Source organism: Leucopleurus acutus (genome assembly GCF_964270905.1).
Source record: "Leucopleurus acutus genome assembly, chromosome: 8".
Taxonomy (NCBI): Eukaryota; Metazoa; Chordata; class Mammalia; order Artiodactyla; family Delphinidae; genus Leucopleurus; species Leucopleurus acutus.
In genome coordinates this window covers 17,677,759-17,692,002 of record NC_139151.1, presented here as the reverse complement: position 1 = coordinate 17,692,002, position 14,244 = coordinate 17,677,759, and the positions used below count along the sequence as shown (strand labels likewise).

The 14,244-nt window shown below is 44.7% G+C and overlaps 1 protein-coding gene across 2 annotated transcripts in view; it reads right to left on the bottom strand.

The window, feature by feature from the left end:
- CADM1 (cell adhesion molecule 1) overlaps positions 1 to 13,778 on the bottom strand; it is a gene marked incomplete at its 5' end in the record, with an annotated part of 336,121 nt that extends 322,343 nt beyond the window's left edge. For both annotated transcript variants that reach the window (XM_082844839.1, XM_082844840.1), the window contains one exon: positions 13,655 to 13,778. In XM_082844839.1, the coding sequence (XP_082700965.1) occupies positions 13,655 to 13,778 (124 nt within the window). The remainder of the gene's footprint in view (positions 1 to 13,654) is intronic.
- Positions 13,779 to 14,244: the final 466 nt, after the last annotated feature.

The following is a 14,244-nucleotide window of genomic DNA, read 5'->3' as shown; positions in this document are numbered from 1 at the left end:
CTTTAAGGTGCCAAGAAAACATTTCCAGATTTTTTTTTTTTTTTTTTTTTGGTACGCGGGCCTCTCACTCTCATGGCCTCTCCCGTGGCGGAGCACAGGCTCCGGACACGCAGGCCCAGCGGCCATGGCTCACGGGCCCAAACGCTCCACGGCATGTGGGATATTCCCAGACCGGGGCACGAACCCGTGTCCCCTGCATCGGCCAGCAGACTCTCAACCACTGCGCCACCAGGGAAGCCCAACATTTCCGGATTTTAAGCAAGAAAGTGACAATCTAATATGTGTTTCATAAAGATCTGCCTAAAAGCAGTGTTAAGGATGCATTGAAGGGATGAGACTAGAGGTAAACAGACCAATTACGGGACTATTAGATCAGTTTAAATCTACTTTCCTCATCTGTAAAATGAGCATAAGGGTAACTAAGACAGTGGTGGTGAAATTGACAGGAGTGAATGCAAGAGACAAGCAGGACTTAGTTACTAACAGAGGGAAAGGGTAGCGAAGGAGGAAGTACGCTAAGATGTCTCCCAGATTCACTTAACTCATTGGGCAGCTTGGTGATACCCTTCATCAGCACAGAAAATACAGGATAGTGGGAGGTTTGGGGAGAGCAAAAGTGCTAAGTTCAGTTTTAGACATGTTGAACTTTAGGAAAATGTACTTAAGTGTTTAAAACGATGGGTTTTGAAGACAGACCTGGTTCTACCACTTATTATTTGTGCCTCTTGGACAAGGGTCCTATCATCCTCTCAACTTCCTCATTGGTAAAATGAAGCAAGAGAGACAACTACTTACAGGGTGACAGTAAGGATTAAATGAGATCCTGAATGAAGATACAAAATAACAGTTGCTGTTTTGTCATTAATATTATTTGAGATAACTGTGGAATATCCAGATTGAGATGTTCAATGGGCACCTTTGGAACATGGTCTGAGGTTTAGATGCAAAAGGCTGTGCACTTTACAGTAAGTATAACACAATTTTTTTAAAAGGGTAGGAAGAATTGGGGCACTGGGACTCGAGGCATAGATATGCCAATTTACTGGATGAGGAGAAGGGTAAACGATGACTGCTGAGAAGCAAAGTAAGGCACAGTTAATAAACATCAGAGACACACATTGCATTATATGAAAAAGGGCAGTCCCTATTTTCTTGCAAGTAATATGGTGAGTTAAATGAAAAAAATAAAGCATTCTCCTAACTACCCAAAGAGAACTATTACCCTAAAAGGAAGAGATATGAATATAGTAAAATAAAAAGGTTTCTAAAGTGAAATAAAGCCAAATGGGGGTAAATCATCAAATTAATATGAGAACCCAGGATTTGTCAAATAAGACATTATAGGGCTTCCCTGGTGGCACAGTGGTTGAGAGTCCGCCTGCCAATGCAGGGGACACGGGTTCGTGCCCCGGTCTGGGAAGATCCCACATGCCGCGGAGCTGCTGGGCCCGTGAGCCATGGCCGCTGAGCCTATGCGTCCGGAGCCTGTGCTCCACAACGGGAGAGGCCACAACAGTGAGAGGCCCGCGTACCGCCAAAAAAAAAAAAAAAAAAAAAAGACATTATAGGGAGATGTTAACACGGTTTATGGAAAAGTATGAAAACAGAGAACACTACCTATTATTTTTTCAAAGGAAAAATACGAAAGATACATGAGAAAGGAATGAAATTGGCTACTACAGGAAGGTGGGTGGGAATGGGCCAGGAAGTACAGGGAAGGGAGTGACACTTCTTTACATAGTTTTGATTTTTGAGCCATGGTAATGATTTACATGTTCGACATATAAACTTAAATCAACAAGGATAGGTAAAACACTAAAATTGAATAGAAACAGAAATTAATGATCCTTAGTATACATCTCATTAATAACACACACACACAAGGCACTAATTTGTAACTTGTGAACACAGTACTCTGACCGTCAACCTTCACTGGATCTATTTTAAAGGCAAAAAAGAATGGCAAAAATCTTGAGCTTCACTTGACAGTTTTGTTGTCTACAGTATTCTCTGTGAAGTAACTCCAAATCTATTTTTTGCATTAATTATAAGAAACTGATATGGCTGGGAATCAAGGTTCTCACTGTGGGGGAAAAAAGTACAAATAAGGAATGAGAAAAGGGGAGAAAGAACCTTAGTTTTACAATAGAATTGAAGACATCAGTACGAAATCATGATTTAAATGAATAAGTATAAATTTTAAATGTATTCAGATATATATAAATATAAATAAATTTATTTATATAATAATAAATATACATGTAATCTCCTAGTTCTGTCCACTGAAACAAGTCAACCGCAATGAGCACAACTCTTTGGTATCTAAATACCAGTTGCCCACTGAAAGGAACCACAGCTTCTTGCAGAAATAGCTGATTCCAGATCTGGAGCAGGGAAAATACAAGGTGAGCTTAGACATCTTCTTGTGACATAAAATAAGAAAGAACTTAAAAATTAACAGAGATATGTCAAAAGGATACAAGAACCAGACTGAAGGGGTTCCCTTTAGCCAAATTTGACGGTAAAGAAATATTATCACACTGAAACTGTTTTAAATGTATGAGTCCATTGTGATTTTCAAATGAAAAGGAGAGGATGGGGGAAAGGCGAGCTCTTCTTTATTCAAGAGGGCCTCTGCCCAATACAGGGGAATGACAATTAGAAAAAGCACAATTTTATAAACACTGGTGTAATATTTGATTTAGACAAGGTTTATCAATGCTGCTAAAACCACTAGATGAAGTGTTTGAGAACAGGATCTTCAATCTCAAAATATCCCACAAATTACTTATTAATGACAAAGGGACAAAAGTGGAGACATCTGTAAATCCACATCAACCAAGTACTAAACCTACAGTTAGCAAAGGGATCAAACTTGCCACTGCTAAAATTAGGACAAACTGCTATTATGTTGCTCTTGATGTGATGTTAAAAGGTGGCAACATCAGCTGTGCCATGTTCCTGCCTATGATTACAGTCTGAATCAAACTAGGAGGAAACAAGCAAACAAACTGTGGAACCGTGAGACATTCCACAAAGCTGTAGATCTGGACTCAACAAAATGTCAACACCATGAAAGACATCCCATACACACACTCCTTCAAAGAACCTTAACAAACAAACAAACAAACAAAAAAAAAGTGGAGGGCAAGGGAATGGTTCTAGATTAAAAGAAAAAGAGACATGAAAACCATATCCAATGTGTGATCTCCAGTGGAGTCTATATCAGGGAAGACAAAGAAACACAGATAGATAAAGAATATTACTGGGAAAATTGGGGAACTTTGAATATGGACTAGACATTAAATAATATTGGTGAATATTAAATTTCTTGAATGTAATGAGGTTGTGGGAGAAGATGTCCCTATTCTCAGGAGTCTGGTACTGAAGTATTCAAGGGTGACGTGTCACCAGGCCTGCAACTTGCTTTCACATGGATCAGAAAAAAACAAAAAGACATGTGTGGATACATTGTTTAGAGAGCTAGAGATAAAACAAATGGGCAAAATGCTGACAGTTGATGAATCTAAGTAAGGGGTGTACAAGCATTTGTTATACTTTCAACTTTCCTGCCGTTTTGAGAGTTTTCAAAGTAAAAGTTGAGAAAACCAACTGTATCCCTCAGGAATCAACCCACCCAACTATAACTGCACCAAACACAATGCCTGGTATGAAAGCAGACACTTGATTTAACAATAATTTTTAAATTCTCATTTTTCTTCCAAGTGCCTTATGGGTTAGCTACAGAAATACAAGTACTTGATTTAAATATGGTATATAAAATATAAGGGGTAAGTAAAATCATAAAGTCCTGTCTGTGTTAAAAGGCCCAGAAACTTGAGATTATAATCACTGTCTATTTCTCCAAGGTGACTGGATAATTCCATTTACTTCCAAAAAACATTCAACTCCGGGTAGGATCTTAATCTTACTGCCACTTTATTCTTCAGTTTCACCTTAGAGACAGTTGAGTACATCCTGAATTAATCCTTTCAGCACAGAATTTTTCAATATTCTCAAACGTGTGAGGGATTTATAAACGTGATTAGCAGTAGTAGTAGTCAGAAACATAACCCCCATCACTAAACCGTGGCTGTTTTAATGAAAGCCATATATATAAAATACTTCCTTCTCAAGGACATTCATACATATGATCTTATTTTATTTTTAACACCCTGTAAGGTAGGTTGTTTTTGTTGTTTTTAGCTCTTAAGCAAAGCACTAGGTTTATGCTGTTCTGTAATCTAGACCGGGTATTCTGCTTGCCAAGCTGGCCCAGAGATGGAGAGATTTGCTTCGGGAAAGGGAAACAAACAGCAACTAACATTCATGTGATTACTAACAAAACTAAAAGAAAGGAGACAAGAGGTCTCTTCACCATGACGTGTGCGCACAAGATATGCACAAGGAAAAGTGAAGTTCAGTGTCATTTAAGCTAATCTCTATTTGAACCTTTTAAGAGATAAAACCATTTGAGCAGTAATTTAGTACTGAATTAACTTTTTTTTTTCTCCCTATCTTTGAAGTTTTCATTGTTTAAGTAAGGGTTTCTGCAAGAGAATGAAGCAGGGTTCCTCTTCTATTCAGAAGCTGATTATGTGCAGTAACTTCTGCATGGCTTGGCTTATCCCAGGCTGATAATCAGCAAAGAGCCAAATACATACCACGTTTGACATACAACCTTTCCCCCAAGACCGTCCCCAAATACTCCATGATAATCAAGTGTTCAAACCACGGAATTATCGTGCTGCATAACCTTCCAGTAGCAAAAACTGAACTCTGTGGGGGAAGGATGCCAGGCGAGGAAAAAAATAAGGGAAGAACCATGGCAGATATTAGTACCAGATAAAGGCTTTGAAAAGATCCTTCAGATAACAAGTTTAGCAGTTAGACTGAGAAACAAAGATTTCATTTATTCTCTTAAGCCAGTAACAATTCACCCTCTATGTAATCAACTAAAATGCGATCTGCCACAATGGGAGAGATGCCTGTGTTTAGTGAGACAGCACTGCTCCCCAAGTCAACGCTATTTAAAGTGTTAGCTAATAAAGACCTGGGTTTTAGTGCACTTCCTTCTGGCTTCCCGGGTAGTACTTCTTAGCGACTGATGCACCGAAAACATGAGCACCAAATGCTCCTCTAAGGTTGCATCTTTTGGAGCATCTTCAGAGGGGCTGATCTCATGTATGCCAAGTCAGCAGCTCCAGACAAGGCTCTCTGACACTGACCCTTCCAAAGTCTCCAACTCCTCAAGGCTTAACGTTTTGCCCCAAAGTCTTACTTTGCCAGCTTGTAATTTGTGAATTCAATTACACTATTTTCATGCTATAGTAAATGCCTGTATTCCAACACGTGCTACCAAATAGGCACAATACACTTTCAGCATTCTAGGGTTTAAAGTTTCATTAAAGTAATGGCAATAATATCGATACATTGTGGCTTACTGGAAAGAAAGACATGTACACACCTGTAAAGCAGAAAAAGGAAATGTCTGTGTGGGCATATATTTTAGATAAGCACGTGTTAGTTAAACTGAAAGATGCAAAGGAAAGATGTTTATTCTCAAGGTGGGCAAGGAGATTCAGCCGTCCTACAATTATAAACCAAAACAGTTAAGAGGAAAACCGATCAGAGAGCAGTTTTATGCAAAGGCAACCAGCTGAAGGCTGATCAGGGGAAACCACTTTCTTCCTCAGTTTCACTGGAGAATCATCAGTCTTCCAGAATCATCGGGATTGGGCTGAAAAGTAATAAGAAATGAGGGCAATTAGAGAAGGAGTGAGAAAGCAATTGAGGAAGGAACAACCTTAAGACAAAACAATGTGGATTTTGAATCTGGTGCAAGGAGCAAGAATTTGAGATTAGGTTTCCTGCAAGGGCAGTGTCCTGATCCTGTCCAGGAAAGAATTACAGCTGTGGTAGGAGGACTTAAATTCTGACTTAGAGAGCCTGGGATCGGGGGAATTGGCTAGAGAGCTTCTGCTTAGTAAAACATGGTTTGGAGAGGACGTTGAGGCTTCCAGAGAATGTTGTGGAGAAATAATCAGCCCCATTTTATTTCAGTCCAAGGGTGAAAGCTAAGGAGGGGAAAAAAAGACTCCAAATTTCAGGGCCTTGGAGACCGGGATGACAATGGTGTCACGTGCAATAATGGAGACTTTGTGAAAAGTTGAGATCTAAGATGAAAGGTTCAATTTCTGACATGTTAACTTCTAGATTATTCCTAGCCAAGTGGAGATATGGTACAGACAATGGGAGAGATGGGGCCCAGGAGCCCTTTGTTTTTAGGGAGATTCCTCCCCACCCCCTCCAGGGACCTCATAACAATTCCAACTTGACACTGCCGTCTAGTGCTGGATGGCTCAAGAGGATTTAGAATGCCTACCTTACCAAGGAAGACTGCCAAGAGCAAGCCACTTATTCTAGGCATTTTTAAAAGTCCATGCCACTAGAATATCAACATCAAACACTGAGTAGCATTTAAATATGAAACAGAGCACTTTCATTTCAAGGCTATTTAACATTTCTGAAATATCTAGATCAAAATGGTGGGTCAAATGACTATGTTCCAGTAAAGCATCTACTAAAAGAAAAACTTTTCCCCACCCCACATTTCTCATAAGATAATCACCCCATTCAAGACACCTGTCAGTCATAAGAGATTTTTTTTTTTTCCTTAGCGCTCAGTTTTCTCAAAACTTTACCACCAAGCTCCTCTTTTGAGTAATAATAAAGGCCACACATCACTTCTGCTGTGCATGTATATAAATACCTCCATCTCCCTTTCTTCTAACCCTAGTTCAAGGCCAACTGCTCCAAAGCTTTTGAGAACCAGCACGGGAAGATCTTCAAAGAGAAAGTGCCCATTAACCACAACAGCAGCTGCTGGCTACAGCCTGCAATTTAAATCTCTGAAAAAGAAACTGTGGCTTCTGAAATTTAAACAAGGAGGTGCCACTTGTAATTACAAACATTCCAGTGGGTTCCTTCCTTCATTGATGGTTTCCAAACAAAGGCTTTTTATTCGATTTTGGTGGCGCTCCCCAAACCCTAAATGTAGACATTCCTTTGTGCTTTTCTGGTGCCGTGGCCAGCTCAGAAGAGGGGCACAGGAGGCGGGTTTTTCCTTGGCCAGGGCTGCTTGGAACTCGCAAAACCATCTCATGTGTAATTACTTGTTTGGCTAGAAACCAAAAACCCCAATGCTTCAGTTTATAGTCCACGTTAGATACATTTGAGAAGGAACTTCTTAAAAGACAGACACACAGACAGACAGACAGACAGACAGACACACACACACACACACACACACACACACACACACACAAAACCTCACATTTCACGAACCCTGGAAAATGGAACCAACCTATTTTCCGAGAAACCAAAGAAGTTCCGAAATTAACGCTGAAGCATTCTAACATTTCTAGCTGAAATTAAAAATTCACACTTTAAATGAATGGGGCAAATACTGAAAAGTAAAAAAGAGTAACAGTTTCTCCTCCTACCACCCCGTACCCCCATCCTACAAAAATAAGGCACCAAAACTTACAGCTCCGTATGGGTTTCCCACACCAAAGGCATTTTCTGATCACTTCAGTTACAGAATACAGGCTGAAATGAATACTTAGCCAATTAGAAATGGGAAAAGATATCTTTTTCTTTGAAGCCATATATTTACAAAACGCAAAGGCACTCATACCACGGAGACATTTAGAGGAAAATATTCCGAATGAGGGCACCTCACAGCCATCAAACTAAACTAGCCTTTCCTACAGAAGTCCTCCTACGGAGAGTATTCATTATAAGCACATCCAGAAATGGCCAATCTCACCAAGGGTGTTTTCCACAGCTCGCCACTGAGGAATTAGCTACAATTACTGCATATTTACACAACCATATTTACACAATAAAACTCATCTTATCCGTTCCAAACAAAACCTTGCTCAAAATAAACCAAACCACAGGAAAAGGTCTCCTCGGTGCAGGCAGTAATCATGCTCTGGCTTTTCTAGCTCCCGCCTCAGCTTCTACCCACTGTACCAAGCCTTCACTCTACCTTCCTGGGTAAAGCAAGAGTAGGATAAAAATCTGTATACCAGTGGATAAAATGTACATGCAGCTAATGATACTGTGATTATGGGCGCAGAGGAAGAGCTGTATCTTACAGAAATTCATTCTAAAGTAATTTATGGAAGAAATGATAGGATGTCCAGGATTTGTTTAAAATAATCTGGGGAGGGGAGAAGGTGTACAGAAGGTGATGGACCATGGGTGGATAAGTACCAAACCTGATGATCTGCAAAGAGGGTTAATTATGGCATTCTCTCTACATTTGTGTATAATTGAAATTTTCCATAATAAAATGAAAAAATAAAGAAAATATGATCGATGTTAAAAAAAGGGTCATCTTGCAACAATAAAATAATTTTTTCTTTAAGAAAAAAAATTATTCTGAGCTTTCTCCCAGCCTTAACGGAAAGGGACAAGTACCTGGTAAGAAAATCAAGATGTGTTTTTGTTCTTGACTTAAGGACCCTTCTTTTTTTCTTTAGTTATGTGGAACCAGTTCTCCTGTTAATAGGACTCCTTGAAATGACAAAACGAAAGGTTAAAAGTCTAAAGCTGAGGCTTCTGTGCTTCTGTGAAGCCTAGTTTTCACGCATCTGACTTAAACGACCGGGACACACATCCAGAGCTCTCCTCTACTCAGGTGCTTTGGACAACAACATTCACGTGTGGCTGCCACATGACGTCCAGAGGTTTCAGAATGATTTGTCAACACTGAAGACAACCTTAACAAAAACCGGTCCTTTCTTCCCAGAGGTCACACCTCTGATCCCTCGGTTTATTACGTAGAGCAATAATTACTCTTGCTGCCTTCAGAATACAAACTCTTCCTACCCAAGATAGCATCTACCCACGATGCATATCCCTTACTGGGCATCCCTGCTGGGAGGTGGAAGAGAAGCTTCACTGGCTGGCTATCCGGAGACCAGCTCCCTATCCTGGAAGCACAGCTAACTCAGCCTCAGTTCAGCGGTAAGCACGGTCCCTCCCTCTCTGGGCTTTGGCTGCCTCACTGCAAAATAATGAGACGTTGCCACATGATTTCTATATCCTTCCCCTTTCGAAAATTCCATGATTATAAGAATCTCTAGTTCCTCAATAGGTGATATTAAGAAAAAGAACTTTGCATTAAAATGTTATATTTTCTATTAAATAATTTTAAATGTGACTATGAACACTGGCTGAGCTTCTGTATACGTCCATATATATACATATATGCATGTGGATACATACATATTTGTGTGAGTACACACACACACACACACACACACACACACACAGGCTGATACCATTAGGTGCGTATATGGGACTAATTGCTTGCAACTAGAAGCAGCAAATTTTCAATTCTGCAACAGATGTCGCTGTGTGATTTCTCCTTTCTATGCTGGATTTTCAGTTGAAAATGCCCAGCATGATGGTCAGTACTATTCTTCCCAAGAAAGAGATACAACATTTGAATCCTTTGGATTTCTTTTTTATAAAATTTCTTTATATGCTGGTAAATTTCCATTCAAATCATAACATTGATTAGTCTGGTGCAATTTAAGAGATCCCCCTGCATAAAAATGGGCCTTCCGTTAAACACACAGGCACACACAAAACCATTTTTAAAATGTAAATTCTAAGTGGCCAATTAAGCATTAATATGTCACATACAGAAACTGAGAGATTGAGTTTATATTCACAGCAATATTATCAAGTTTTTAAAGCCTGAAAATCACTTAGCAATATAGGCCAAGGAATAATAAAAATTCACTTATGTATAATAAGGCCAAAATGTACCAGGTGTGGGCAAAAGTCACTGAAAACTCCAAGAGCACCATTCACGATCATGAAAATTTTGGATTTTAGTTTTCACAGCATTTCTTTAAAAATAAATAGTAAGGCTAATATTATAATTGCAAGACCTCTTACCCATCTGACATTCACTATCAACCACTTCCTGACACATGTCACAGAAAAGTGACATCTCTTTCCATTCAACCGATATATCCGCCGAAGACCATCCATCTCAACAGGTAGCTACTAGCACTTTCTTCCGCTGTAATTCAGAGCTGGGAGAAAGGATTTCAAAATCTCCTTTTTAGACCCAGGAACCCATTACCTTCTGGGGTTTTAGAGGGAGCCGAGCAAGCTGAGCAGAGCAGGCAGGGAGTCCAGGGAGTCGAGGGCAAAGTCAGATAAGAATATGAAGTCAGGAAAAAAGAGAGGAAGCGCCAGTGTCCTGCCTTGGCTTCTTCCCTGTCCCACTCGCCTTTACCAGGAGGGCCATTGGGAAAACTGGATAAAGCATGTACAACATCCATATGAATAACGCTCTTTGTTCCGGAGAACTGCCTGCTCTTTTATTCCCCCCTTTTTTCGTATTTGTTCATTTCAAAAGATTGCTCAATGGGTCTCTTGTTCCTCCAAAATGTCCCAGGCAAATAATGCAAGCTTGTCTCGTCACACAAGTCACTAAATGAAGCCTTGTGCGTCTCCAGTGACACACTGTAAATATAAAGTGGCATTAAATGAGGGATATTTTATCAAAGCTATCACAGACAAGTGCAAGTCCCTCCCGCAGCTATTGGATTTGATGCAGGGAAAGGCGACAATAGCAGGGCGGCACTTTTGTAAAGTCCCTATCCCCAGTACACAAGCCCCAACAGGCCACGACAAGCAAAAACTCAGTTCCTGGGCTTCCCAGCACCACCACACATCCCCACCCATTAGCCATCCTCTCTACTGCTGAAAATGTAAGAGGAGGGTGACCAACCACGGGTTCACTGGGGGTCAGAAACAACATCATGCAAGCATCCCAAACTAAACGGGCGTGATTTACACTGAGGAGTGAGCTTTGACAAGCCCATTTTAGCTGCATTTCATTAACATCCATTTCATCCAAACACCACAGGAGGGACGAGAGATTTTCTCCAGAGGATAAATGGATTCAGTTACAGGGGAAGACAGAACCTGGACCCACTGCACAATGGCCCTTGATGGCTATTCCAGCAAGGCTGTAAACGAAACAAGCCTTATGAAGTTAAAAGGCAGCGCCAACAGGTTTCTTTAATCCTGGGAGTAGGAACTGGAGGTCTCTGAGAAAGCTTAAACTAAGAGGAGTAAAGAAGAGAAGTCCCCTGGTCCCCACCTGAAATCTACTCTCCGGGACTAGGATCTGGGGGCTAGGCCAAGACCCCTTCTCAAACTCAGCACCAAAAACGCATTAAAAGAAAAAAAAAGATTTAAAGAAAGGCGCCTCACCCCCTCACTACAAATCAAACCCAATTACTTTCTAATTTGAACACAATCTGATAACAGCATACAAACAGGGATGTACACAGGAGCAGGAAGCTGCTTCCATGGCAACTGGCAACAGAATTTTCTTGTAGCTTTGACATGCACGGTTGAGTTCCAGACCGCTCCTTTCTAAGTCAGCATATAGCCCTCGCTGGGAAGGCAACTTCTTACCGCGAGATAGTTACAAATACAGTACTGTTGCTACTACCCGGAGCCTTCAATGAGCAGGCCGGACAGAGAAGGTATAATCTGATGCTGCTCTGCTGGCAAGCGGCATTGAACGGCTCCCATTTTTAGTCCAAAGACAATATCCCGACCAGCGCTAGCCCCCTCCCCGCCTTTTTTTTTTTTTTTTTTTTTGCAGCCGATACAAGTCTATTGTTGCCTCTGTTATGCGCCAGTTACCGAGCCTGTAACGCTCACGTTTAACCGACACTGGCGCCTTTTACAATGCAGCAGAACCAGGGATCTCTTTCAGGAACATTTCATTGAGCCCATCGAGTCAGAGACATCACCCGAAATGAAGTTGTAACCACACCGGCATCGGCTGAACCCAATTATCTCGTAACTCATAAATTAAGAATTCACAGTGCAAAAACACATAAACAACATCCGGAGGCAGTGGCATGGAAGAAAAAATCCTCAGCTCTGGAACTGAAGCTGCCGCCAGATTCCCACCTCTATGGATCCCCGATAGGTTCCTCAAGTCGAGCTCCCTTGCAAGCCTGTCTTGAGGAGTGGGGGGGAAGCAACCACCCCGGCATCCCCCCAAATCCAAAGCTAGCACCCCCAGATCTCCCCATTTCCTACAGCGTGTCTCCTGCGGTGTTTATGTAACTGTGTGTCCTCTAGCGTGTAAACAAAAGGCACAGCCCAAACGGAGAGGCACCCCGGGAGCGGCACGGTGGCCCCGGCGCTGCACCCGCCCGGGTCGGGGGCTCCGCAGGTGGGGGCTGAGCTCTCGGTGTCCTCCGCCACTTGTTGCTCGCGGGTCCTGCGGCTTCCGAGCTGCGAGGAGGGGCTTTGCAGGCGCCGAGCCCTGCTGCATCCCCTCCTGCACCTCCCCGCCCCCCGCGGCCCTGCGCCTTGGAGTCCCGGCTCCCTGCTCCCAGCCCGCAGCAGGCGGCCAGGGGCGCTGGGACGCCGCGCGGCCAGCAAGCTCGGCGGTGGTGGGAAGGGGAGGCAGGGTGCAGCACGGCCGGGCTCTCCGCTGGGGAAGAGCTCCAGCTCCCTTTTGTTAGCAAAAGCAAACACTGCCCTCTTCTTTCCCGACCGCGCCAACGCGCCCGGCACACGGTCAGCCAAACAGCGTGCTCCAGCCGAGTGCTCCGCATCTTCAGGGAAGGAGCGGGGCGCGCAGAGCCGCCCCTGGGCAAATTCCCAAGACAGCTCTGCACGCAGGGGACGCCCGGAGGCCCGGAGGGTGCCCGCCTGGCCGCAGAGGCCGCGAACGCTCCCTCCACCACCCCCGAGCTGCCGAAAATGACAGGCAGCCTGGAAATCCGGGGTCCCCACTCGCGGCGGAGGACGCTGTGGGGCAGGCGGGCTGCGGGTTCCCGGCTTCTTCCCGCAGAGGCGGCGACAACAACCGCCCCCCCGTGGGGCCGGGCCCGGGGAACTTTCCCTGCCTGGAGCCCGGCCAAGGAGACCCGCAGCCGGGCGGAGGGGGCGGTGGGGGCGGAGGGGCCGCGATCCGGCTGGAAGGAGACACGAGGGGCGAGCTGTTCGTGGACAGGGGAGAAAGGCAGAGCGCGGGGAAAGCAGGAGCGATCAGACAAATCTGGAGATGTCCTGTGGACCAGTGAGGAATCGCGCTGGAGGGGGCCGCTAGTCAGCCATGGGGAGGTTTCGGGGATGGGGAATGGGGGGCCTGCTGGAGAGGTGGGGGCGAATGGGCAGCCCGGGGAAGCGGGAGGACCTGCAAGTTACGGGGACAACAGCGAGTTAGGGAGGGTCCGGAAGGTTTGGCGGGGGTGCTTGCGATCCACCCCCTTCCCCTATATTCTCTAGCCCCCGGGCCCCACATTCTCACTCCACTCCGCGCCCCGCGCCAAGCCGGGGAGAAAAGGTGTGGGTGCAGCCATCCCTACGAGCTCTAATTCACACCGAGCTGGGCAAGGGAGAGATTTACCGATCCCCTCAACCCCTTCCATTCTCAGCCCTGAGTTTCCTCTCCACACTCCCTCCGATTTGGATTTAGGAAGTGGGGGAAGGTTGTCATGGAAACGTTTCCCCCCTCCATGGCTACGGCCACTGGGGTGCCTTAGGAGATTTCGGGGGCCAACCGGCCGGTGCCCACACCTACCTGTGGGGATCAGTGCCGCGGCAGAGAGGAGTAACAGCAGAAGCCGGAGTCTGAGACCGGGAGGCGCCGCCGCCACCGCCGCCGCCGCACACTGGGGTCCGCTCGGCAGCACAGCACTCGCCATGTCGGGCACCTGCCTCAGACTGGCGGCGGTGGCTTCCTCCCGAGCCCAAGCGGACAACTAATGAGATGCTAATGACATGCGCTGGAGGAGGAGTCCAGACCGACCAATCACATCGCCGCGAGCCGAACCCGGCTCTCGGAGGACTCACCCCCTCCCCCACCCCGCCCCCTGGCGCTGGCTTCGGCGGCGCGCCCGCGCCACCTAGGGGCGGGGCCAGGGGGAGGGGCGTATGCAAATATGTTTATGTTAAAATTCGTTTTCGGTTTCCCGGGATCAAGGAAAAAGTGTTCTCCTGGGCCCCTGGCGCACAGGGGCTCCGGCTCCGGGGGCGGGTCTAGCTTCCCGTACACCTTTATTAGGAATGTTTATAGCAATCGCTACATCAACCAGACGACGAGAATCTCCCTAGGAGGCTCCCCTGCCCGGTACGCCGAGTGCAACTGGCCTGGAAACAAAACGTTGCAAA